General features: G+C 44.3%; 1 protein-coding gene and 1 non-coding gene across 3 annotated transcripts; both read left to right on the forward strand.

Moving 5' to 3' along the window:
• Positions 1–18,115: 18,115 nt before the first annotated feature.
• LOC144250791 (melanoma-associated antigen D4-like) lies at positions 18,116–25,255 on the forward strand. Of its 2 annotated transcripts, XM_077793899.1 has the most exons (13): positions 18,116–18,202; positions 19,179–19,419; positions 19,663–20,490; positions 20,881–21,084; positions 21,192–21,255; positions 21,373–21,452; positions 21,806–21,897; positions 22,503–22,582; positions 22,666–22,708; positions 23,058–23,120; positions 24,068–24,182; positions 24,460–24,890; positions 25,098–25,255. In XM_077793899.1, exons 2-13 carry the CDS (start codon positions 19,210–19,212, stop codon positions 25,105–25,107), a joined length of 2,220 nt encoding a protein of 739 aa, XP_077650025.1. In that variant the 5' UTR covers positions 18,116–18,202; positions 19,179–19,209; the 3' UTR covers positions 25,108–25,255. The 2 variants fall into 2 exon arrangements, with proteins under 2 accessions (XP_077650025.1, XP_077650026.1); XM_077793900.1 differs by lacking the exon at positions 25,098–25,255 and having other exon boundaries at positions 24,460–24,894.
• Positions 23,721–23,849, forward strand: LOC144250864 (small nucleolar RNA SNORA11). Its single transcript, XR_013342603.1, has one exon. It is a non-coding gene; the product is annotated as a small nucleolar RNA SNORA11 (small nucleolar RNA).
• Positions 25,256–25,906: the final 651 nt, after the last annotated feature.

A 25,906-nucleotide genomic window follows, 5' to 3' on the forward strand; every position in this document is an offset into this window, starting at 1 on the left:
CTACTCTGGGTCTTTTATTCTTCCAAATGAATTTTAGGACCATTTTTTCTAGTTCTGTGAAGAATGTCATTGGAATTTTGATGGGGGTTGCATTGAATCCATATATTGCTTTTCATAGTATGGCCATTTTAACAATTCTGCCTATCCATGAACATGAGAAGTCTTTCCATCTTCTTGTGTCTTCTTCAATATCTTTTTTCAGTGATTATAGTTTTCAATGTACAGGTCTTTCATATCCTTGGTTAGATTTATTCCTAGATAGTTTTTTAAAAGCAATTGTGAAAGAAATTAGGTTTCTGATTTCTTTCTCAGAAGATTTATTATGGATGCATAAGAAAACTATTTATTTGATTTTTGAATATTGATCGTGTAACCTGATATTTTGCTTTTAGCAGTTTTCTGGTGGAGCTTTCTGGATCTTCTAAGAATAGGATCATATTATCTGCAAACAGTGATACTTTGACTTCTTTCTTTCCAGTTTTACCCCTTTATTTCCAGCTTTGGCTGATTGCTCTGGCTAGAATTGTTTTTTTTTATATTATATGGAGTAATAGTGGTGAGAGTGGACATCCTTTTTAAAGGGAAATTGTAATTTTATTTTTTGTGAGCATTTATTTTTTTTAAAAAAAATGGCACATAATAGTAGAATTTATTATTACATATTTGCACATGCACATAGAGCATAACAATATAATTTGGCTAATATCCCTCTCTAGAACTTCTCCTCTCCCTTCCCACCTCTTGCCCCTAGTCCTTTTCCTCCACTGATCTCCCTTTGACTTTTTACTTGTTCTTTTTAGATATACATGACAGTAGAGTATATTTTGCTATATTACACATACATGGAGTATAACTTATTCTAATTAGAATGTCATTCTTGTTGGAGATGAAGTGGAATTTCACTGGTGGTGTATTCATATTTAAACATAGGAAAGTTAAGACACTTGTCTTGTTCTGGATTACAAATAACATGCTTTCAGTTTTTCCCCATTCACTATTATGTTAGCTTTGGGTTCGTTTTTTATAGCCTGTTTTAGTAAGTTTTGTGTTGCTGTGAACAAAAGACCCCAAAAAAATTTAGAAAAGGAGAGGTTTATTTGGGGCTCACAGTTTTAGAGGTCTCAATCCATATACAGCCACTCCATTGTTCTGGTCTTGCAGTGAGGCAGAATCTCATCACTGAAGAGTTTGTGGAGGAAAGTGCTCAAGAAAGATATGGAACCTGGAAGCAGAGATAGAGATAGAGATAAAGATAAAGATAGATAGACAGAGGGAAGGAGAGAGGGAGAGAGGGAGGGAGGGATATATATATATATATATATATATATATATATATATATATATATAGAGAGAGAGAGAGAGAGAGAGAGAGAGAGAGAGAGAAAACACACACGCACACTCTACTCTCCAGGGACAAAATGTGTACCCTAACCTGCCTGCTTATGGTTACTTCCCAGTGAATCCCTACAAGAATAATGCACTGATTAGGTTAAGACTCCCATAACCTAATCATTTCATCTCTAAACTTTCTTGAATAGTATCTCACATATGAGCTTTTGGGGGCCACCTGATATCTAAACCATAGCATAGCCTTTATGATGTTGAAGTACTTTCCTTCTATCCCTAGTTTCTTCAGTGTTTTTATCATGACTATGTGCTACATTTTGTTAAAGGCTTTCTCTGAAACTATTAATACGATTGTGATGTTTTTCTTTAGTTCTATTTATATGGTAAATTATAATTATTGATTTGCATGTATTAAACCATCCTTGCATCCTTGGGATAAAACCATCTTGGTCCTGATATACAATGTTACTATGTTGTTGAATATAATTTAGAAATGTTTTATTAAACATCTTAGTTAATCAGGAGTCTTGATCTATAGTTTTCTTTCCTTGATGTGTTTGTTCTTATCTAGTTTTGGTATGAGAGTGATACTGGGTTCATAGAATGAATTTGTAAGTATTCCATCCCTTTATTTTTTTATTTTATTTTTGAGTACTGGGAACCAAACTCAGGGGCACTTGACCACATCCCCAGCCCTATTTTGTATTTTATTTAGAGACAGGGTCTCACTGAGTTGCTTAGCACCTCATTTTTCCTGAGGCTGGCTTTGAACTTGCGATCCTTCTGACTCAGCCTCCTAAGCCGCTGGGATTAAAGGTGTGCACCACTATGCCTGGCTCCCTTTATTTTTCATGGAATAATTTGAGGAGCATGGACATTGGTTCTTTATTAAAGGTCTCCTAGTATTAAGCTGAAAATCTATTTGGTCCTGAATTTTTGTTTGTTGGAAGTATATTGTTCAATCTCTATGTTATATATTTTCTGTAGTGTTTTTGGTGTTGATTTCTAATTTCATTCCATTATAATCTATTAAGATGCAAGGAATTATATCAATTTTTTGTATTTGCTAAGAGTTGCTTTACGGCCTAAAATAAGTCTATTTTAGAGAAGGTTCCATGAGTAGCTAAGAAGAAAATGAATTCAACTGTCATTGGATGAAATATTCTATAGATGATTTATAATGTTTTTAGTTCTGAAGAGACTTTATAATATTTTTTTTTAGTTCTGAAGAGTCTTTACTGAATGTATATCTCCATGGCTCAGAGACATGCATTGAAATAACTCACTATTATTGTTCTGGGCTCTATTTGAATCTTTAATTTGAGAAGGATCTGTTTCATGTAATTTGGTTCACCAACATTTGGGGCATAAATATTTATTTTTGTTATCTTCTTGTTGGTTTGTTTGTTTTACCAGGGTGAAGTAACCTTCTTTGAGTCTTCTGATTAATTTTGGCTTTAAGCTTTCTTTGTTGGCTATGAGAGTAGCTACTTCTTCTTTTTCTCAGGCTCCACTGGCATGATATATCAATTTCCATCCTTTCACTTTTGGCCTGTTGCTGTCTTTACCTGTAAGGTGAGTCTCTTGCAAACAACATAGTTGGATCTTATTTTTAAATCCCTTTGCCAGCCTGTGTCTTTCAGTAGGAGATTTGACACCACTTAAATTCAGTTAGTTAGTATAGAGAAATGTTTGTTAAGTCTTGCCATTTTGATTTTTTTCTAATGTTTAAATTGGTCCTGTTTCTCATTTGCCTAGCTACTCTCCAAATGAGATTTGTCCATTTGTGAGCTCTGGGATTTGTTTTTTATTTCTTCTATGTGAATCATTTCTTTAAATACTTGCTATGGATTGGGGTTGTGGCTCAGTGGTAGAGTGCTTGTCTCGCATGTGTGAGGCACTAGGTTCCATCTTCAGTACCACATAAATAAATAAAATAAAGTTATTGTGCCCATCTACAACTTTAAAAAATGTATTTGCTATAGCATCAGTTTAGCAGCCATGATTTTCTTTTTTGGTTTCTCCTTATTTTGGAAGGTTTTTATTTCTTTGATTCTGAAGGATGTGCTTGTTGGATATAGCAATCCTTTTGTGATATAAATTTTAATTGATTTTTTAAAAATAAATGACAGCAGAATGCATTACAATTCTTATTACACGTATACAGCACAATTTTTCATATCTCTGGTTGTATATAAAGTATGTTGACACCAATTCATGTCTTCATACATGTACGTTGGATAATGATGTCTATCGCTTTGACTTTCCTTCAGGTTACTTTCTTTTAGGGCTTGGGCCACACCATTCCAAGTCCTCCTAAATTTTAGAGATTTTGCTGAGAAATCATAAATAATTCTCATTGGCTTGCCTCTAAATATAATCTGATGTTTTTCTTTTGAGGCTTTAAATGTTCTATCTTTATTCCGTATGTTTGGTATTTTAATTATAATGTGTCATAGAGAGGTTTTTTTTTTAATCTTGTCCATTGGGGATTCTGAATGCCTCCTGTGTCTGTATTTCCATCTCATTCTTAAGGTTTGGAAATTTTTCTGTTACTATTTCCCTAAAAATGTTATGCATGTCATTAGCCTGCATCCCAAAAACATTCTTTGATTTCACTGATTCTTTAATCTGGTATCTTAATGTTGCCCCAGACTTCCTTTATAGTTTGGTTATCGTTACTTATTTTCTTTTTTTAAATACCATCTGAATGTTCAAGGCAAATCACTTTGTCTTACAGCTCTGAGCTTGTGTCTCAGCATGGTATACTCTATTAAAGAGACTTTCAACTGAACATTCTAGTTGATTTATTTTGTTTCATTTTCAAGATTTATGTTTTGTTATTTTTGAATATCTCTATCTCCTGTACTAACTTCTTAATGCATTCAGTTGTTCTTTATGTTCTCTTAGTTCATTGATCATTCTTTTGAATTTCTTATCTGATATTTCCTCTACTTCAATATCTTCAATATCAAGTCAGTTGCTGGTGAATTTTGGAGGTTTCATGTTATTATATATATATATGTTATATTCTGATGTTGCATTTTATTCATCTGCTTGGATTGATTTATCTTCTACTTTTACATGCACATCTTACCAATGTGTCCTAGAATGATCTTGATTGAGGTCCCCCGTATATGTGGTATCCACAGCCTTTGTGTTCTTTCTGTTTTTGCTGTAGGAGAGGATGTCCATGAGTGGGACCCAATCCTCCCCTACCCAGTCATTCCTAAGTGGGAATTGTTTATTAGTTTGGGATTTTTGTCTCTTTTATTCTTTGTATTAAAGAGAATACAAAAAGGGAAGAGAATACTTGTGAAGAAAATAGAAGTTTGTGTCTTCTATTTTTATACAAAATTTCTTCTATTTTGTCTTTTTAATTCTTATACAAAAGTCTCTTCTATTTAAACTCTGAGGATTGTGTGTGGTTGATTTGTGTGTGAAGCAAAGTGTGTTCTTTCTTGGCTGAGTTTAATTCAGCAGCAGAATCTCTACCCTGTGAACTTGTAGAGTCCCTGTAGATTAATAGAACCTCATAAAAAAGGGAGAAACAAATAATATCAACAATGAAAACAAACAATATATGGCATTAAAATAAATACCTGGTGCCTACCATGATATCTTCAACACTAATTACCACAAAACAAAAACGATGGGGCCAGCAATTGCCATCATAATAAACAATAAGTAGCCATGAACTAGATCTGATGTTAAAGTTAACAGGCAGCATTGAGTATGCAATCCACAGTATTAATAACTGAAACAACATGAATGGTGGGACTAGAAGTTATATAAATCAAATGGTTCTAAAATATGGCAACCAGGGGCTGGGTTGTGGCACAGTGGTAGAGTGTTTGCCTCACATGTGTGAGGCACTGGGTTCGATGAATAAAATAAAGGTCCATCAACAACTTAAAAAATTTATATAAAAAACAACATATGGTAACCACACAGTTCATTATGAGAAAAGAAATGTGATAGAAAGGTGAAATAATGTTTAGGATGTTTAAAATGTGAATAGAGAGAAGGCAGAAGAGATGTAGCAAGAGATGATTATAAAGAAAGTGGAGAAAAAAACAAAAAAAAAAACCAAAGAGAAGGTAGAAATAGAGAACAATAAAATTTGGCTGCTGGTGGGAAAAAGAATGAGAAAAAGAGAAACAAACAATAACAAAATAAACAGGGGCTGGGGTTGTGGCTCAGTGGTAGAGTGCTCGCCTAGCAAATGCGAAGTGCTGGGTTTGATCCTCAGCACCACATAAAAATAAGTAAATAAAATAATGGTATTGTATCCAACTACAACTAAAAAGAATATTTTAAAAAAACAAAATAAACAATCAAAATCCCTAACTTTCAAAAGACAAGGAAAAATAATTATCATTAAAAATAAAAAAGAAAACAAAGTGTGGTGTATACACACACACACACAAATATACACAAAGAAAGCAAGATTTTTTTTGAAAGTTCTTAATGAAAAATGAAAGAATTGTCACCACTGAAGTGGTCAAAACTGTCAACAAGGATGGATGGCCACTGCTTATGTCTAACTGTGCTTCTTTCCATTTTTTTTTGGGGGGGGTGTGGAGAAAGAGAGAGAGAGAGAGTACAAGTACTAGCTGGGATTGTTGATCTCTTCCTTTTTTTTTTGTTGCCCACTGAGCTGCCAGCTGGAATGGCTTGAAACTGAAGTTTATAGAAACATCCCTCAGCTTCCCTTCTCACCAGTATAAGGTAGTGTCAATTGGAGTTTTGTATGGACCGACCAGATCACTGTACTCCTCTGGGCTGGGGCTTAGTAACTTTGTTGAGTGATATCTGCTCTGGAAAGATTAGATCAACACACCCTTAGGGGCAAACCAATACCAATTTCTGCTGGGAGTCTGAAGGTCAGGAGTCTCCCAAGATTTCTACTCATGGGGCTGGGGTCTCACATAGTCTGCTGCCCATGAATACAGCCTTCTCAGGCTTGGTCCCTGAGTGAGTTCATACCTGTACGACCCTCTTCAGTTGGTTATGTGAGCTACAAAACTCAAAGAGAAATCAAGTTGTATTCCCCTCCAATTTTCTGACTCTGATCCCCCTGGGTACAATCTTCTCTGAGCCCATTTCACTTATTAGGCTAGTTGTGCCCTAGGCCACATGGTAAGCCCTTGCTGGAACATTTCACGGTTTAAGCATCAGCAAGCTACAATGTGGCCTTCTCAAGATGGCTCTTGGCCTTAGCTCTCTACTTAAAAGTTGGGAAACAGTCTGATATGGTGGTGCATGCCTGTAATCCCAGTGGCTTGGGAGGCTGAATAAGGAGGATAATTAGTTCAAATCCAGCCTCAGCAATGTAGCAAGGCACTAAGCAACTCAGCAAGACTCACTCTCTAAAAAAACATATACAAAAAGTGCTGGAGTGCAGCTCAGTGCTTATGACCCTTGGTTCAATCCCAGTACCAAAAAAAAAAAAAAAAATAGGGAAACACAAATCACTTTTCAAAGACTTGTTTGTTTTGGGATCAGCTAAGTTAAGGAATTTTTCCTGATCTACAGGATTTCTTGTGCCAAATTTGTCCATTGTATTCTCTCTCTGTTTGCATTATCCCTCCTATCTATAGTGAACTAGTACTGCTGCCAATATTGCACCAGTTTGGCTTAATGTTTTCTTGTTTTTGTTCAGTGTACCACAGTTTCTGAGTCTCTAAGAGACTATGACTGTCTGCTATAGAATTTCACTGAATTTCCTCTTTCACTCACCTGGCTGAGAAGCAGAACACCTGCTGCTTGAATTCCAAGAACCACACAACTAGAAATGTAGCCTTCCTTTAATCTGCCATAGTGAATTTCTGTCATGTATATGTATATATGACATATATATGTGTATGTGTATATACATATACACATGCATATATATATACATGCATATATATATACATGCATATATATATACACATGCATATATATACATGCATATATATATACACATGCATATATATATATACTGGTACTGGGGATCGAACCCAGGGGTGTTTAAATACTGATCCACACATACCCAGCCCTTTATAATATTTTACTTAGAGATGGGGTCTTGCTGAGCTGTTTAGAGCCTTGCTAAATTGTTAAGGCTGACTTTGAATTTTTGATCCTCCTGCCTCAACTTCCCAAACCACTGGGATTACAAGGTGTGTGCTATCATGACCGGCTCTGTTTTGTATTCTTATCTTTGAGTTGTAAAAGGTTTTTATATATTCTAGATATAAATATTGTGTCTACTATATGTTCTGCAAATATTTTCTAATTGTCTTTAGGTTGCATTTTCATTTTCTTAACATTGTATTTTAAAAATCAATTGATTTTATTTTTGTTATGTTTAACTTATTGATGCTGTTCTTACATAATTTGTTATTTTGTGTCCTATTTAAGAAATCATTGCTTCTGGGTGGGGTTGTTATGACTGCAATTCTACCCACTGGAGATATTGAAGTAGGAGGATCACAAGTTAGAGATCATTCTGGTCAACTTAGTAAGACCCTGTCTCAAAAAACAAAGTGGGTGTGGGGGCACTGGGGATATAGTTTAGTGATAAGAGTGTCCTTGCGTTCAATCTTAGCACTGCAAAAAATACATATAAAGTAAAAATTGAAATTGACTGTTATTTACAGTAACAATATAATATTCATATTATTTATTGAAAACATTATCCATTATTTATTGAATTGCTTTGTCAATTTTCCCCAAAACCAATTGAACTTCTATGTGTGAATCTCTATGGATTTTATTCTATTACATTGATATTTCTATTTTTGCCTCAATATTTTATGCTCTTAATTACTACAACTTAGTAATAAGTCAAAGTCAGGTAATGAAAGTTCTCTACTTTGCTTTTCTTTGTCAAATCACTTTGTGTATTGTAAGTCATTTGCATTACCAAGTAAATTCTACAATGACATTGTCAATTTCTACAGAAAATCCTGAAATTTTAATTGCAGTCGTGTTAAGTGAATAGACGAGTTTGGAGAAAATTCACACCTTAAAAACATTAAATCTACAAATACATGAATATAGCAAATATGTTAATTTATTTACAGTTTCTTTACTTTCATTAAATGATGTATACACTTCAGTGAGCAATAGAAATGTGGAGGTCTTGCCAATAATTTGTTAATTTATTAATGCATTATTTCCTTAACTCAATGTTTGGTTCACTGCTAGTTCATTAATTTAGTTAATATATAAAAATCATTGCTTTGGGGCTGGGGTTGTGGCTCAGTGGTAGCGTGCTCACCTAGCATGTGCAACGCCCTGGGTTTGATCCTCAGCACCACATAAAAAACAAATAAATAAAATGAAAGTATTTTTAAAAAGAAATCATTACTATTATAGAGAAATCCAATTTATTATTATATAATGATTTGATAACCTGCAAATTTCCTACTTTACTCCAATTTTTCTACATGGTCATATCATCTTCTAATAAGAACATTGTTATTTCTTCCTTTCCTATAAGGATAACTTTATTCTGGTTTTGATCTTCATTTCTTATTGCACTTTCTAGAAACAGTATTACAATATTGAATAGCAAGTACAAAGAGTCATTGACTCTGCTTTATTTCTGATATTCAGTGAAAATCACTCAGTCTTTCATTTAATATGATATTAGTTGTAGATATATGCCCTTTATCAGGTTGAAGGAGTTATCTTCTATTCACATTTTGCTGAGAGATCAGTTTAAAAGTTAGAAATGCATGTTATATTTTGTGAAAATTTTCTTCATCTATGGGATTATTATACATTTTAGACAATTATCATGGTTAATTAAATTAATTTTTGAGAAAACACACTATTTTCCTGGGATAAATGTAACCTAGACTATATTCCATTCCTATGTATTTTTATTCTGTTTGCAAAACTTATATTAAGAATTTTGCACCTATGTTCTTTTTTAACTTATTTTTTCAGTTGTAGATGGACACAATACCTTTATTTTATTTATTTATCTTTATGTGATGCTGAAGATCAAACCCAGAGCTTCATACATTGTAGGCAAGCGCTCTACCACTGAGTTGCAACCTCAGCCCTACACCTATATTCTTGAGAGATATTGGTGTATTGCTGTCTTTTATTGTGATACCTTTTAATTTTTGATACAATATAACTTCTGACTTAATGGAAACAGATATGAAGTATTGCCTCTTATTCAATTTCCTGGAAGAATTATTATTAGTACTTCATTAAATATTTGGAGGAATATACCATTGAAGTAATTTTGGCCTGGAGTTTTCTTTGTGGGATGATTTTAACTGCTTATTTAATTTTCTTGATAAAGTAACTGACATTTCTTTATCTACTTTTTCTCTAATAACTTTTATTAACCCATAGTAATTGCATATATCAGTGGGGTTCAGTGTGAGATATTCATTCGTTTTTATGTGTTGGGAATTTCATATTCATTTTGAATTTTATCATGGATTATTTTGCCCATTATTTACCCTTCTGTGCTAAAGAAAACCAAGAATGATTCCTCTACTCTGTTTTTGATTCTATTTCATTGAATTTCTTTCTTCCTTCCTCCTCTTCCCAGTGAAACAAATGCTGAATTTCACTAATCATCAGAAAAAATGCAAATGAAAATCACAGTGATATATCATCTCACCCCAGTTAAAATGCCTATCATCAAAAGACAAGAAATAACAAATGCCTGGCGAGGATGCAGAGAAAAGGGAACTCTAACACATTGTTGGCAGGAATATAAATTAGTACAGGCATTATGGAAAACACTAGGGAGATTCCTCAAAAAACTAAAAATAGAACAACCATACGATACAGCAATTCCACTACTAGGAATATATCCAAAGGAGATGAAATCATACCAAAAACACTTGCACTTCCATGTTTATTGCAGCACTATTCACAATAGCCAAAATATGGATCCAAATTAGATGCTCTTCAGTAGATATCTGCATAAAGAAAATGTGGTATATTTACACAATGGAATACAATTCAACCATAAAAAGAATGAAATTCTGTCATTTATGGCAACATGGATAGAAATGAAGATCATTATGTTAATTGAAACAAGCCAGACACAGAAAGACAAAAACCATGTGTTCTCATTCATTTGTGGAAAACAACAAGCTGAACTTATGGAAGAAAAGAATGGAATAATGGTCCCTAATGGCCCACTACTCTACTTTCAGGTCAAAGATTTTGTTGTTGTAGTAGTTCATTTGTTTTGCTTTTATGTATGAAAGAAAACTTGCAGTATTTGTATTTCCACCCTGGTTTTTTTCATTTAACATCATATACACAATAGAATATTATTCAGTCATAAAGAAGAATGAAATACTGTCATTGGCAGGAAAAGGAATGGAGCAGGATGACATTATCTATTCTTGAGTGAACTTTGGTAATTTGTGTCTTTGTTGGAATTTGCCCATTGTGTCTAAATTTTCCCTGTGTTTCATTTTGGATAGATTTTATTGTAATGAATTTATGTTGGTGACTCTTCTTTTGGAATGTCTAATATGTCTAATATCATAACAGATATCACATTTTTAATCTCTAGAAGTTTGATTTAGGCCTTTATTATATTATATATTATATATTATAACTCATATGTATGTCACATTCATGCTTGGAATATAGTTATCATGCCTCTGTTTATATCTTTGTATACTAAATCTGTCATCTGTGTGATATCTGGGCTTGTTTTCCATTGTTTGCTTTTTTCTCTTTCATATACATCTTAGTTCCCTGTTTGCTTGGCAAACACTATGAATTTAATTTTTTGGCTGTTCCATATATTCACATTCCTACAAATGTATTTCATCTTTGCTTCATAATATAGTTTGATTACTTAGAAAGAGTCTGATTCTTTCAAACTTTAAACTTTATTAGGTTGAACAATAGCAAAATTTATTCTAGAGTTCATTTGGTCTCACTACCTTGTAGTACTCTTCTGAGTACTCTGCTCAATACCCCATTTATTAACATATTTTTCAATTCAGATTTGTGGGAACTCTGGTAATTGTTTTATTGTGTCTTTTGTTGTGGTTCACTGGCCTATAGTATTTTCTTCTCATATATGTGCACAATGCACACGAATATACTCCAAGGACTCCAGAGTACAAGACTTGCATATGAATATTTATGGATAAAAACCAAACTCCTGGTGACAAACTAAAGTCCATCAACAAAGGTATGGGTAATTGAATTGTGTTTGAGGTATAGAATATAATACCACTTAGCATTAGAAATGATTGAATTATTCATGTGTATGATAAAAATAATATGAACGAATCTGAATACATGTGTCTGGGAAAGTATATAGAAAGGATGATTACTATCATATGAATATCAGGAACCTTTCTCTACCAGAAAATCACTGGTTGCCTTGTGATGGGGGTGAAGGGTGGATGTTTACATGCACACAAAGGCTACTGTTGGTTGGAATGGCTTTTGTATCAACAAAGCTATACCTGAAAGATAGAACTAAAAGTAAACACACACACACACACATATGTGTGTATATAGTGTTAAAATGCAGAATATATATAGAATAATTGAATATGATGTATAGAATGTATGTGTATATATTATATTGTTACTGTTTGTATACATATATGGATATATACATGCATAAATATATGTTAATTTCATTAATGTGGTAAATATTAAATATATACAAGATGATTTATTGCAAGGAATTGGCTCACACAATTGTGTGACCTGGCCAGGCAAGTCTGAAATCCATAGGATGGGGTGATAAGAAAGGGCAGGCTCAAATTCTCAGGAAGGAGGTGATGTTAACAGTCTACATCTGGGATTTTTTTCCCCAGGGAAGTCTCAGTTTTGCTCTTAAAGCCTTTTAATTGACTGAGACCCACTCAGATTATCAAGAATAATATCATTTGCTTAAAGACAAGTGATTATAGAGTTAATCACAGCTACAACAAACTTTCATACGGACATTTATTTATTTATTCATTTGTACCAGGGATTGAATCCAGGGGTACTTAACCACTAAGCCACATCCCCAGCCCCCCCCCCTTTTTTTTCTTTTGAGATGGAATCTTGCAAAGTTTCTAAATTGTTGAGGCTGGCCTTGGTCTTGCAATTCTCCTACCTCATACCAACATGTCTTCAGATTCCAGTACAAGCCCCAAAGTGAAAGGTTCCACTATCTATTTTGTTCTCCATTGTATACCCTGAGGGCCTAACTCAGAACCCATTATGTATTAGATTCAAAATCATGTTTATTAGAGCAATGGATAAATAAATTTAAAAAACAAACAGAAAAGATGGATGAATTGACAGATTTAAGTGGTGGATGGATGTACATAAAATAATATTCTATGCAAGGAAAGACAGCAATAAGTTAGATATATGTGATTACTAGTTAAAGATAATCTGAAGTAGCCAATTCTTTTAAATATTAAACATTCTTTCCTTGTATTTTATTTTATTGATTCACATTAGCTATATGTAACATTAGGATTCATTTTGACATAATTATAAATACATGGAATCTGATTTGTTCAATTCAGTCTCCAGTACTTACACTTACCCTCCACCTCCTCCCTCTTCCCTAATCCCTTTCGTCTACTGTACAGATCTTTCTGCTATTTTCTTAACATTTTTAAATTAGTGTCTTGTGGATATACATAATGGTGAGAGTCACTGTAGTATATCCATATATGTACTTAGGAAAGTTAGGTCAGATTCATTCCAAAGTGATCAGGAATACAAAGAGTCATTGAATTGCCTATGAGAAGTGTTTACAATTTGTACTATCTAAATGATAAGGTCAAACTATAAAGAATTAAAGAACCCTAAATTATGACAATCTGAATACTGTGAGACCAGTTTAAGAGCCAGAACACTGACTTACTGGTAAACAAGTTTGTTGCATGAGCCCCTAAGGGAAAAGATAGCTGTAGGGGAAACACTGGGTTGAAGAGGACTTCTCTGTCCTCCCCAAAACAAATCTTCCAGGCTAAGGGTTGTATTTTCACATCACCATGCACCTATAAATTGAAATTAACACTGGTGACATTCAGTTATGAATGCAGAAAAGGAAAGGCGATGCCATAAAGATCAAGTAAGACAGAACTTCCCCCAAGGAATGAAAGGGGAAGAAACAGCTCCATCTCCCTGATAGCCTTTGTGCCATAATTTCTTAACAGTATGACACTGAAAATCCAGCAGTATTTTTGGTCCTTTAGAATTTATTCCTATGCCATCCTCCAGATATTTATCCCAGAGACATTTGTTAAATGATTATACAAAAAATCATACACTAATTACTTAGAAAATATAAATGCATTGTTATTACCATAAATGGGAAAATGTTTATCCACCCTTAGGGGAATTCAGAGGTAAAATGTTACAAATACACACTACCTCATTGCAGTGCATAACAGCTTAGAGACATCTTCCATGTTTGCATAGCAACATTGAAACATCTTAAAAGCACAAGGTTCAGTGAGAAAAAAAAAAACAAAGAAATAGGACAGATCCTTATGCTTACAACCAGGATGAAATAACAGCAATAAGATTTTGCTTACCACCTAAGTATTTATAAACTGAAAATTTATATGACAAGCCTACCACACAGGAAAGGGATTTCTGAGAGATGGAAACTAATCAGGTCAAGTTCTGATTCCGTAATTCCAAAAACTGCTAGCCTGGCATACCTCAATGTTTAAGAACATTCAAAATCTCATGTCATACACAATAAATACAACATGATTTTGTTTATCAACATGCAACAAATGGATAAATAATTCTTATAGAAGAAGTGAAATGGAAAAAACCCCAGTGTTCACCAAAGGATGAAATGGATAAAGAAAAGATAGTACATATAAATAAGGGATACTATGCAGACATAAAACAATGAAATCCTGTCATTTGCAGTGTGACATTGCTATGTTCAGTGAAAGCAGCCAGGCAACAAAGAAAAGTACCCTATGATCCCACTCATTTGTGGAATGTGAAAAGTGTAATCTGACAGAAGTTGAGAGTAGAGTGGTGGTTCCCAGAGGTTGGGGAGAGAAGGGGAGAAGGAGGGACTGATTATATAGGTTGGTCAATGGGTGATGAGACACAGTTAGGGAGGAGTAAGAAGCCCTGGTGTGGCATTGCAGAGTAATTTTAAATATTTTCTTCCACTGTGTGCATTGACTTCACTACCTATTGATGGTGTCTTTGGAGGCAAAAAATCAATTGTGATTAAGTCCAACTTTTTTTGATGCATGTGTTTCTGGTATTATGCCTAAGAAATCATTGCCAACACAATGGTATGGAACTTATCCTTTAAGTTTTCCTCTACAAGGTTTATACTTATCTGCTTACATTTAGTTACTTTATTCACTATGAGTTACTTTTAAATTTGGTGAAAGGTAAGAGTACTACTTCAGTTATCTTCATGTAGATACCCAATTTTCACAATACCATTTGCTTTAAAGACTCTTCCTTCCCCTATTGAATAGTCTTGCTACACTTTTCTAAAATAAATTGTCCATAGATATGAAGGTCTATTTCTGGGGTCTCTATTTTATTCCATTGGTTCATATTTCTGTTTTTTTTCTAGTATTATACTGTTTTGGTTGTGGTAGTTTCACAAATACATTTTGAAATAAAAAAATGATTCTCCAAGTTTTCATTATTTTCAAGTTTTTGTTTTGTTTGTTGGAGTCCCTTGACTATATATGAATAAAGCTTATAAAACAAGTGAAATGGAAACAACATGTGGAATGTAAAAAGTGTGATCTGACAGAAGTTGAGAGTAGAGTGGTGGTTCCCAGAGGTTGGGGAGAGAAGGGGAGAAGGAGGGACTGGGATAGGTTGGTCAATGGGTGATGAGACACAGTTAGGGAGGAGTAAGAAGCCCTGGTGTGGCACTGCAGAGTAGGGTGATTGTAGACGGTAACAATGTACTGAACATTTCACAGAGCTAAAAGAAAGGAATTTGAAAGTTGTGGACATAAAGGAATGAAAAGCATTGGAGGAGATAGACGTTTTTGAGCTGATTTAAACATTACATAGCGTACAAGGCCATAGAAACATTACATAGTAACATATGTACCATTCCTAGGATTTATGTATAGGATAAAATGAATTAAGGGAAAGTAATCATTATACAATATGCAGGTCTGTCAGAACATCACATGGTGTCCCAATAAGATGCATTTTTTTTTAATGTTCCAGAGTGTCCGTGAAAAACAAGCTTAATTGCAAATGAAAATCACTGGCTCCCCAAATTAGACCTACTTAATACCCTTGAGGACTCCTCAATTCTTCTTCCACCAGCTCTCAGTCTATACGGACAAGGTCTCCAAGTCTTGCTACCCCGGACCTTGGGCAAGTTACTGTGTTCTTTGGCCTTCTCATCTATAAAACGAGGATGGGCAAATATTTGTCTCATCACATGACATGTCTGTGAGGACTCCATGAGCTATTACACGTAAATATTAAGATATCAAGTGTTTGTTATGGTGCTTGTGACAGAATAAGCGTCCAACACATTCTCATTACAGAAGCCAGAGAAATCACCACAGCAGCTTATGCACGGACGGACAACCTTTGTACCTGTTTCTGAACAAGCCACACAGAAAGTTCACTGCAACACCTGACCCACACCGCAGACCAGGGAATTCTTTTGGGCTGCCATCGCCAGTCCTCTCTTCACTTGAAGATGCTTCACACTCCAACCTGGAAATCTTCCTGACCGAAGGCCCTCTGGACTGAGAGATGGAAGTGGTTCTGACCACTAACCTCGGCTCCTCCTCTGCTTCCATTTAGCAGTGCCCGTCACTAGACCTACCTGTTGGATCCCACCACGGGGAGGCCCACTGGGGTGGAAGCCCACCTGCGAAGCCACCTCTTTGTACCTAGACACACTGTTGGCTGTTTAACTGGACTGGCCTGACCGGGGGAGACTGGTCCAATGGCTTGGGAGACAACGCACCCACCCAGTTGAATGGTGGCAACTTCTTGGGGAGGATGAACGATGGGGTTCAGGACACTGTGCCCCAGGATACGGTGCCGTGGCCTCGGAGAAAAGAGCAGAAGGAGGGAAGGCTCTCTGACTTTTTCCCACCCTTCTCCCCTGAAGCCGGCTGTCAAAGAATGCTCCAAAGCTCCCCTAACTTGGACCCTAAGAACATCATTCCAGAGGGGTCCTTCCCATACCCAGAATAAGTGGATGTCATGCAGGGACACAGAAACGAATCCCAAGGTGCAGGGCTTCTGAAGCTCCCCTCCTTTTATTAGCATTGTGTTATACCATTTGGTCCCACAACCCTACTTCTGCAAGATTGTTCCCCCACATACACAGGTCTCCCTGTTCTTCTGGGTCTTCATTCTGAAGGCTGCGTGTCACACAGAGCGGAAATAAATTCACATGTTTTCTTCTTGCGAAAAGAAGAGTTGCATTCCGATTTGAGATGGGGCTTTTGCATTCTCTGCCTCAAAAGCAGTCTCTCCTGGTCATCCTAGAAGCACAGCAGCCTGGATGTCCTTGGGCAGGACCCCCTTACTGTGCTTCCCATGTTTTCACATTGGAGAGCCAGGTTCAGGGGGCTCTAGCGACCCCAGCAGGCTCCCACAGCCGGGGGCGGGAGGTAGCTTTTTTTTCTGCAAGACCACCCCTGACGTGGAAGGGGGCAGGCAAGCGTTGGTTCTGAACCAGGGCTTGCCATGGCACAGACTGTCAAGAAACACCCACTTGTCTTGGCAGCTCCCTCAGGGCACCTGGAAGGTCTCTGAAGGCAGCCTGAGGGCGTCACAGGCAAGAGGCTCTGCAATGGCAGCAGAGAGCAGACCAGACCCCCCACACCCCCTGCAAGGAACAAGGGCCACATATGGATGGGCTCACACAGAGCTCAGGGCATGAGCTTAGGCCTCCCAGAGCACAACCCTCGCTCCTCTGGGGCAGATGCGGTGGTGGGGGAGGTCTATGGCTCCAATGGAGGAGAGGAGGGTGCCTTGGTCCCCAGGCCTGCAGGAGCACAGCAAGGGACTTTGCTCTCAGAAAGAACCGGCCCAAATGGTGCACATTCTGTTCACTGGCTCCGGGGACTCGTCTGGCCCTTGCCCTGTGTCTGTCTGTGCCTCTGTTTCCTGGTCTGTCAAATGGGGAGGCTCCATGCACCTGCCAGAGCTGCTGAGAGAGGAACACAGGCCTGGCAACGGATCCCGCTGTGGCCTGCCAAGCTGCAAGGAAGGCAGTGGAGGTGGCAGATGTAGCCAGAGTGTCTGGGGGCCCTAGAGATGGATGGTGGAGGGCAGCGCGAGGGGCGCTTCCATCCCCTGGCCACCAACAGTTTCCTGGCCCCACAGGTCACAAGTCGAGGGTTTCCCACTTGTTGCGGTTCCAGACGCTGCCAGAGACCTCTTTAACATGGCCAATGGGGACGTGTCGGGGAAATGGGGCATAAAGTATCCAGGACCAGGCTGGAGGAGCTTGGGTGAAAGGTCAGGAGCTAGAAGCATTGAGCAACAGTGAGGGGTGTGGGTTGAGAACAGAAACTTGGGTGCGTGGAGCTGTACTGCGGGGTACAGTGAGCTCGCCTGCGGTGGGAGGAGGAGGGGTGAAGGGGCATCTGGCGGGAAGAAGACCCCCACCCCGCCGCCCCCCTGCCCACCCACCCGCGGAATCGCATGCGCACTGGGGACCTGGAGGAAAGGGCTTTTGTTGGGAAAGCGGGAGGGCTGGAGGGGTCCGCGCATGCGCAGGCTCCCCAGCCGCCGGGGGTGCGCGGAGAAAAGGGGCGGGGTGGTCCGAGCTGCTGTGCTGGCAGCAGTAGGCGAGGGCGCGGCTGCGGGGTTCCTGGTGCCGAGGACGGACGCCATTGGAGCCCCAGGGAAGGTAAGGATCCAGCCCCAGACAGGACCTGGCGAGGGCGAGTGCAACCCGACACGCTGCGCCCTGCCCCCGCCCTCCGGATCTGAACAAAGCCGGAGCGCTCGGAACCGGAACCCCATTAGACCCGAGGTGGAGATAGGAGCACCCCCGCTATGACCATCCCGCCCGCGCGCCCAGACCCCAGCCTACCGGCCCCAGAGCCCATGCTCCCCACCCGTGGGGCAGACCCCTGTGCTCAGAGCTGAGCTTCCTTGGGTCCGAGGCCCCACCCCCACCCCGAGGCTCCTAGATGACTCCGGAGGAGCTGACCGCTTGCCCCCTTCCCGGAGTCCCGGCCCCTTGGACCTGAGCTCACCAGGGCTCCAGTTGGAACCTCGCCTCCTCGGTCCAAGGCCCTCATCCTATGCACCATCCAGCCCTAGCCATCCTTTCCGAGCCCAGCCTAGACCGGAATCAGCTGAATCCCCCGTCCACCCCCGCCCTGGCGGGGACCTGGCCCCAAGGTCCCCGGGATTCGGTTTCCCAGAGCTTGGGGCTGTCGCTGTCGTCTGAGCCCTGGCATCTGCTCCCCCTTGGTCGTGGTCCCCAGCTGTGGCCCTCAAGCCCAAGCCCTTTGTTTCTCCCTCTCTCAACGCATCCCTTCGGGACTCTTGGGACCTGAGCTCTCAGGTGCACCCCCAGTTCAAACGCTGTAACCTAGCCTCCGGATGGGGAGCCTGCCGGTGCTCAACAGCCCTTTGGGGACGGGGCCTCCTCCTCTATCCCTGTGGTGGGGCTCTGCCCCTGACCGCAGCTACCCGGTCAGACCCCCCCACACCCCACCCCCTCGCTGCCACCGCCGCCGCTGCGCCACCACCACCTCCTTGTGCTGCCTTGTACTGCTTAGTAACCTGATGATTGCGGCCCCTCAGCTCGCGAGAGATCCCGCCTCACTGAATCCCGCACCCTTCCCCTGAAGCTGCCTCACCCTCCCTCTCAGGCTGAGCTGTCTCCTCCTTGGGACCCGCGGCATGGCTGAGAGAAGCCGCAGCGGGCGGTCGGGAAACTCCAACTCTGGAGACATGGATGAGGGGAGCCAGCGAGCCAGGGAGGAAGAGATGGCTGGAGGCAACGACTATGAAGAATTTGGTGCTTTCGGTGGCTATGGCACCCTCACCAGCCTTGACATCCATCTCCTGAGAGCCTTTGGGAGCTTGGGTTCAGGCTTTCGCTTCTTAGCGGTGAGGCCCCTTCTTGGGCACCTGCTTGCCCTGAGCCTTGACCCCTGTCCAGCGGGGTGGGTGAAGGAAGGGGGAGGGCCGAGTGGGCAAGGCATGGCCAGCTTTCCCGAACCTTCCCTGTCTTGCTGAGGGGTGGCCAGGGCCAGCTGGTGGGAGGAGGCGGGGCCACCAGGGAAGCACCATGGCAGTGTGTAGAGTTGTGTGTGCCCTCCCCTCTCGCGCCCCGCTCCTCTGGCCTTGCAGAATGAGCCCTGGGAACTGGAAAACCCTGCGCTGGCCCAGACCCTGGTGGAGGCATTGCAGCTGGATCCCGACACCCTTGCCAATGAGACGGAGGCCCGCGCTGCCAACGTAGCCCGCTCTGCCGCCTCCAACCGAGCCAATCGGGCTGCTGCCTCTGCTGCCCGCAGGTCCCTCAACCAGGCCATCTCTAACCAGATGAGGGCCGCACAGCAGGCCCTAGTAGAGGACGCCCAGCCAATGACATATGCCCAGGCTCAGGGGGCCACCCCTGAGACCAGCCATGCCTCTCAGCAGACCTCTCAGACGCTAGTCGCCAGTGAGGGGGCTGCCCCTGGGGCTCCAGCAACCTGCACACAGCCCCAGACAGCCTTCCTGGCGCAGGAAGCTGCTGCAGAGGGCCCTAGCACCGCCTGTGCTTTCACTCAGGCTCCAAGTGCCAGCGAGAGGGATGCCACCCAGCCCCAGACAGCCTTCCTGGGCCAGAACGATGTCTTTGATTTCACTCAGCCGGCAGGTGTCAGTGGCATGGCCTTCCCTCGTCCCAAGAGACCTGCCCCGGCCCAAGAGGCCCCCGCAGAGGGTCCCAGTGCTGCCTCTTGTGTGCCCCAGGCAGCACCTGCCAGGGAGGGGTCAGCCACCCGGCCCAAGACCACCAAGTCTGGGAAGGCGCTGGCCAAGACTCGGTGGGTGGAGCCTCAGAATGTGGTGGCAGCTGCTGTGGCCAAGGCCAAGGCGGCCACAAGCATCCCCGAGCAGGAGGGGGCAGCTGCCGCTGCCCAGCACAGTGCTGAGCCCTGGACCAGAATGGGAGGCAAGAGGACAAAGAAGGTATGGACTCCTGTGCCATCGACACAGCCCCTTGCTCCCCTGCCTTGCCCCTTCTCTCCCCCTTCTCCTCTCCCCACCTCACCTCTCCTCTCCTCTCCTCTCCTCCCCACCCTCCCCCTACTCTCATCCCAGCTTAGTCCAGGCTTCCGCAGCACAAGGCTGCTTGCTGAGTGTGTTTTGACTCCACGTAGTTCCAGCCCTCGGGGCTGGTGGGAGAAGAGGCTGGCTCAGAGCCTGGCACTGAGCAAGCTCTCAGCACGTGCCAGCCACTGCTCATACTACTCTCGCCTCCAAGCGCCTGTTGGGGGGAAGGTGTGTGGCGGGTGCTTTGGCACGGGAATTCTGCTAGTTCCGCTTGTCTCCTCTCTCTCTCTCTCTCTCATGATACAGTCCAAGCACCTTGTCGAGGACTATGAGAGCAGCGAGGAGGAGAGAGAGCCCCCCGCCGTGCCACCGACCTGGAGAGCATCGCAGCCCCCCTCTTTGGCACAGGCTCAGTCGGCCCCTCGGCCCCCGGTGGCCCCAAGGTCCCAGATACCTTCGAGGCATGTCCTGTGCTTGCCCCCTCGCAATGTGACCCTTCTGCAAGAGAGGGTAAGATAAGAAGTCCACACTCTGCGTCACCATGCCCTCCTACCCCACGGGCCAGCACTGTTTGGCCACCCGTGCCTCGATGTACCCCCGCGTTCCTCCTCCTCCAGGCAAATAAGCTGGTGAAATACCTAATGATTAAGGACTACAAGAAGATCCCCATCAAGCGCTCAGGTAGGCGGCAGAGCGGGGCCCCCCGACCCGCTGCCTTCAGCATGACTGGCTGAGGGAGCTCAGCTATGAGGACCCTGCTCAGCCCAGGTGCCTCCCCTAACTGCCCCCCTCCCACAGACATGATGAAGGACGTCATCCGGGAATATGACGAACATTTCCCTGAGATCATTGAACGAGCCACCTACACTCTGGAAAAGGTGGGTGCGGGGACAGAAGCTGCTCCACGCGACTGGAGATTAGAGCTGTGGAGCAGTGGGATGGCCTGTGGCCCCTGGAGGCCCAGTTCCCACCCTGCCTGCTCTGGGGACCTCCGCTAGCCCTCCACCTGTGAGTTTCCACTGCCCCCGCAGGGCGACACCTGCCCCTTCCCAGGCCCTGCTCTGAGAGTCTGTCTCTGTGGTGGGTCTCCTGTCCTCCCCCGCCCCCCCCCCCCCCGCCCTCACACACAGGTTTGGATTAGGGGAGGAGGACAGGTCTCATGGGGCTTGACTGGCTGGCTACACGGTGCCCAGCTTGGGGGTAGATCTCACTCTGTTTTCTCACCATGTAGAAGTTTGGGATCCACCTGAAGGAAATCGACAAGGAGGAGCACCTGTACATTCTCATCTGCACCCGGGATTCTTCAGCTCGTCTTCTGGGGAAGTAAGGAGGGGAAAGAATGTCGTGACCTCCTTGGGGATGCCTTGTCCCTGTCTGCATCCTCTGAGGGTCCAGGAACACAGGGCTGGAGGGCCCCCTGGCAGGGCCCACCCTGGGAGGTCACAGTGCCCGGGGACCGCTGTATAAAATGAGCAGTGTCCTGGGGGGCGAGAATTTGTTGCTGTCGGGATTTTTGCCCCTGGGTGGGAGGAGGGTGGTTCATTGCATCCCTGCTGGCATGGGTGCAGCAGGGTGGCCCTCCAGGGAGAGCTTCCTGTAGAGTGCAGATCCTGAGGTGGGCATGGCCCACCTGAAGGCGCCTCTGGACACCCCATGGCCACTTGCCCAGCTCGTGTTCCCTGACTCACCCCATGCTCTGCAGAACCCTGGGGGGAGGGGTATCAGATGCCCCGGTTATGGGCGAGGCAGTTAGGTCTCTTTCCTCCGGGTGCCAATTGTCTGTGATCCATGGGGCAGCAGGCTATGTATCCCTGCCAAGAATTTCCCCTCCCCATGGGCAACCTGGGACAGGGTGGATGGTGCGCTGGATGTATCGTTGAGGGCAGTGGCCTCTGCACAGCATCCCTTCCCTCTTTCTCCACCTGTAGGACCAAGGACACTCCTCGGCTGAGTCTCCTCTTGGTGATTCTGGGTGTCATCTTCATGAATGGCAACCGTGCCAGCGAGGGTGAGTGCTGGCTCTGCACCTGGGGATTTGGCCACGGTCTCATCTTTGGGTGCCAATCTCTCGTCCCCCTCCTCCCCTCGCAGCTATCCTCTGGGAGGCACTCCGCAAGATGGGACTGCGCCCTGGGTATGACTGGCTCCTCGGCCCCTGCCCTTGGGTGCTGTTCTGTGGCAGAGGAGGTCCCGGGATTAGAAAGGAGTGGGGCGCCCGGGCTAGCTAGAGAACAGAGGGTCTCCCTAGGGATGGATGCGGTAATGATGCCAATCTCTCAGCCCCCTCAGAGCTCTGTCCACAGAGGACACCTCAGGGAGACAGAGTTAGGGGATCTACCGGGTCACCTGGCCTCTGCTGTGTGCCCTGTCCTGGGAAGGCAGTCCCCACGGGCTGGGAAGCCAGTGAAGGTGCCCGGAAATGCTGCCGCCCGTGTCCGCCCCTGCAACCCTCACTGGTCACGGGTGTCTTTGCTTGCCTTCAGGGTGAGGCACCCTTTCCTTGGTGATCTGAGGAAGCTGATCACAGATGACTTCGTGAAGCAGAAGTAAGTATTGCTGAGCTGACCTCATGTCACTCTGGGGTACTCCACGGTTCCAGTCGGGTGCAGAAGACATCCACATCCCATTTTGTAATCCAGCAGGAGCAGGGCCCAGCCCGGGTGAGGTCAGGGGGAGAATTCTGGGGCTGTCTCTGGAACAGGGAGCCTGTGTTGACTGGGAGTGTGCTGAGGCCGTGTGTGTTAGGGCCACCGTGTCACTGAACACCTGCCCTGTGGACCGCCACAGGAATTTTCCCTGCTCTTTGTACACCTGAGGAGCCAGGGGCTTGGAGAAGGGAGGTCTCCAAGTATGGCCCAAGGCTGGGAGCCCAGCTCTCCTGGGTTCCAGGCCTAGACCCAACCTGCCCTTGGTTCTTGGAGGACACGCAAGCAGGGACACAGGCAGGCATGTGCACAGGCAGGTGGGCAGGTGTGTGGACAGGCACACATGCACACACACACATAAAAGGGTCGGGAATTTAGACTAACCCATGGAGATCCTCTTGGCTGACTCTTTTTTTTTTTTTTTTCCTTTATTTCCCGCCATTGTCAATGGTACATCTTTCGGGGCTCGGCAGTCTTTCTTTGATTTGGGCCACTAGTGACGGGGTGTGCTCAGAGCAGGGGGCCCGAAGAATGGCTCCTCTGTTTACAACACACCCAACAGGAATTCTGGAGCTATGATGATGAGAGGCACAACACTTGTGGCCTCCCCGTGAGCATAGCCCTACACATGTCCGCTCTTGACCTGTACGTGGCCCACTGCTGTGAAGCTGTGAGGGCCACGCTGTTGGGGGCGGAGGTCCTGGGGGTGAGACTGGGGGCAGGCGGGGCAGCCCTCCTCTGCCAGCCGAGCTGCAGCTGTGGGGTAGAGAAGGGGCCCGATGGGACCCACGGGTTCCACAACGGGTCTCCTGGGAAAGAAGCCAAGGACATTTTCCTCTCTCGCTCAGGTACCTGGAGTACAAGAAGATCCCCAACAGCAGCCCGCCTGAGTATGAGTTTCTGTGGGGCCTGCGAGCCCGCCACGAGACCAGCAAGATGAGGGTCCTGAGATTCATTGCCCAGGTACCTGGGAACCTGTGTGGAGTGCCAGGCCTCGGGGGGTGGCACTTTGCATGCCTTGTTCGTTTCTTGGTCACGGCCTCCTCATGTGGATGGTGAGCGGTTCCTAAGCGATGAAGACAAGTTCACAGGGGTCGTGATTGTGCCGGATGTGGCCCGATTCCAGGGGTCTTTCTCTTTGTGGTCCTTTCCTGAAGCGCCTAGGAGGGTGTGGCCGGCAGCAGGTGCTGCCCAAATTGTGGGATAGCCCTGACACTGAGGCTGCTGTTTCCCACCTCAGAACCAGAACCGGGACCCCCGGGAATGGAAGGCTCACTTCTTGGAGGCTGTGGATGATGCTTTCAAGACGATGGATGTGGAGATGGCCGAGGAACATGCCAGGGCCCAGATGAGGGCGCAGATGAATATCGGGGACGAAGCCCTGATTGGGCGGTGGAGCTGGGACGACATACAGTCTGAGCTGCTGACCTGGGATGAGGACGGGGATTTCGGCGACGCCTGGGCCAGGATCCCCTTTGCATTCTGGGCCAGGTACCATCAGTACATTCTGAATAGCAACCGTGCCAACAGGAGAGCCACATGGAGAGCTGGTGTCAGCAGCGGCACCAACGGCGGGGCCAGCACCAGCATCCTCGATGGCCCCAGCACCAGCTCCACCATCCGGACCAGAAATGCCGCCCGAGTTGGCGCCAGCTTCTTCTCCTGGATCCAGTAAGATTTTCCCAGGGCTGTGAGACCTGCGAGAGGGCTATGGGGGAGGCCGGGGGGAGGCCCCAGGAGGGCTAAGGGGAGGGCTAGGGGCAGGGCGGTGGCGAGCCTGTGGAAACACGGAATGACCCCCGTTGCCCTGTGTATTACCCCTGGCTGGTTGCTGTGGGCCTCCATCCATCCGTTTCTGTTTTATTCCTCGTGTTCCAGACAGCGTTGAGGACGTGCCGTGATGTTCCTCATCCAGCCAGACTGCCTCTGCAGAGTCCCTCTTAAGCAGCACTCCAGGCGCTTCTCCCTGTGGGTCGGAGGGGCCATGCAACGCGAAGCTCCCCTTGCTGCTCCTGCTTTCGTTGTGTGCTTTTTTGTGTGTGTGTTCATGTTTTGGTATCAGTGTTACATTAAAGTTGCAAAATGAATTGGGTTGTCTCCTGCTTGACCTGTGCACGTGTGGCTATGATGGGCCTTTGGCTAGTCCGGTAAGGAGGTCGCTTCTGGTTGTCCTGGATCTGTGGCCCTCGCCTCTGCAGATGAAGCTCAGGGCTACAGTTACAGGTGGAATGCAGGGAGGTGTGGCAGTTCCGGGTGAGAGGGGGGACAGTGAGTTGGAGGAGGCCCCAATTTAAGTGCTTTTGTGATGCCCCACGAGGGCAGCTCAAGTAGCACCAGCTAGTAGGCAAGAGGCGGCAGGAGAATGGAGGGCCTGGAGGTTAGTGCCACCGTACCACAGAATGATTGTGCCCATGGGCAACCACAGGGTTCTCTCTCCGGAGCCCCCACTTTTGTGGAGACCTGGCTCCCATAACCCTTTGCTCAACATGAGGCAATTCAGGACCCTCACCCCGGGACGGAGTCTTGAGCCCAGTGAGGAGGGCCCTGGGTTGATGGCCTCAGCCCTGCAGTCGTGGGTAAGAGTGAAAATTGCTGACCAAGGAGGACAAATTGAGAAAAGCTTAGTCAGCCCATGGCCAGCGAGGGATAGGGGCTTCACTGCCCCTCTTCTCATCCTGAAGCAGGCC

Source organism: Urocitellus parryii, chromosome X (assembly GCF_045843805.1).
Source record: "Urocitellus parryii isolate mUroPar1 chromosome X, mUroPar1.hap1, whole genome shotgun sequence".
Lineage (NCBI taxonomy): Eukaryota > Metazoa > Chordata > Mammalia > Rodentia > Sciuridae > Urocitellus > Urocitellus parryii.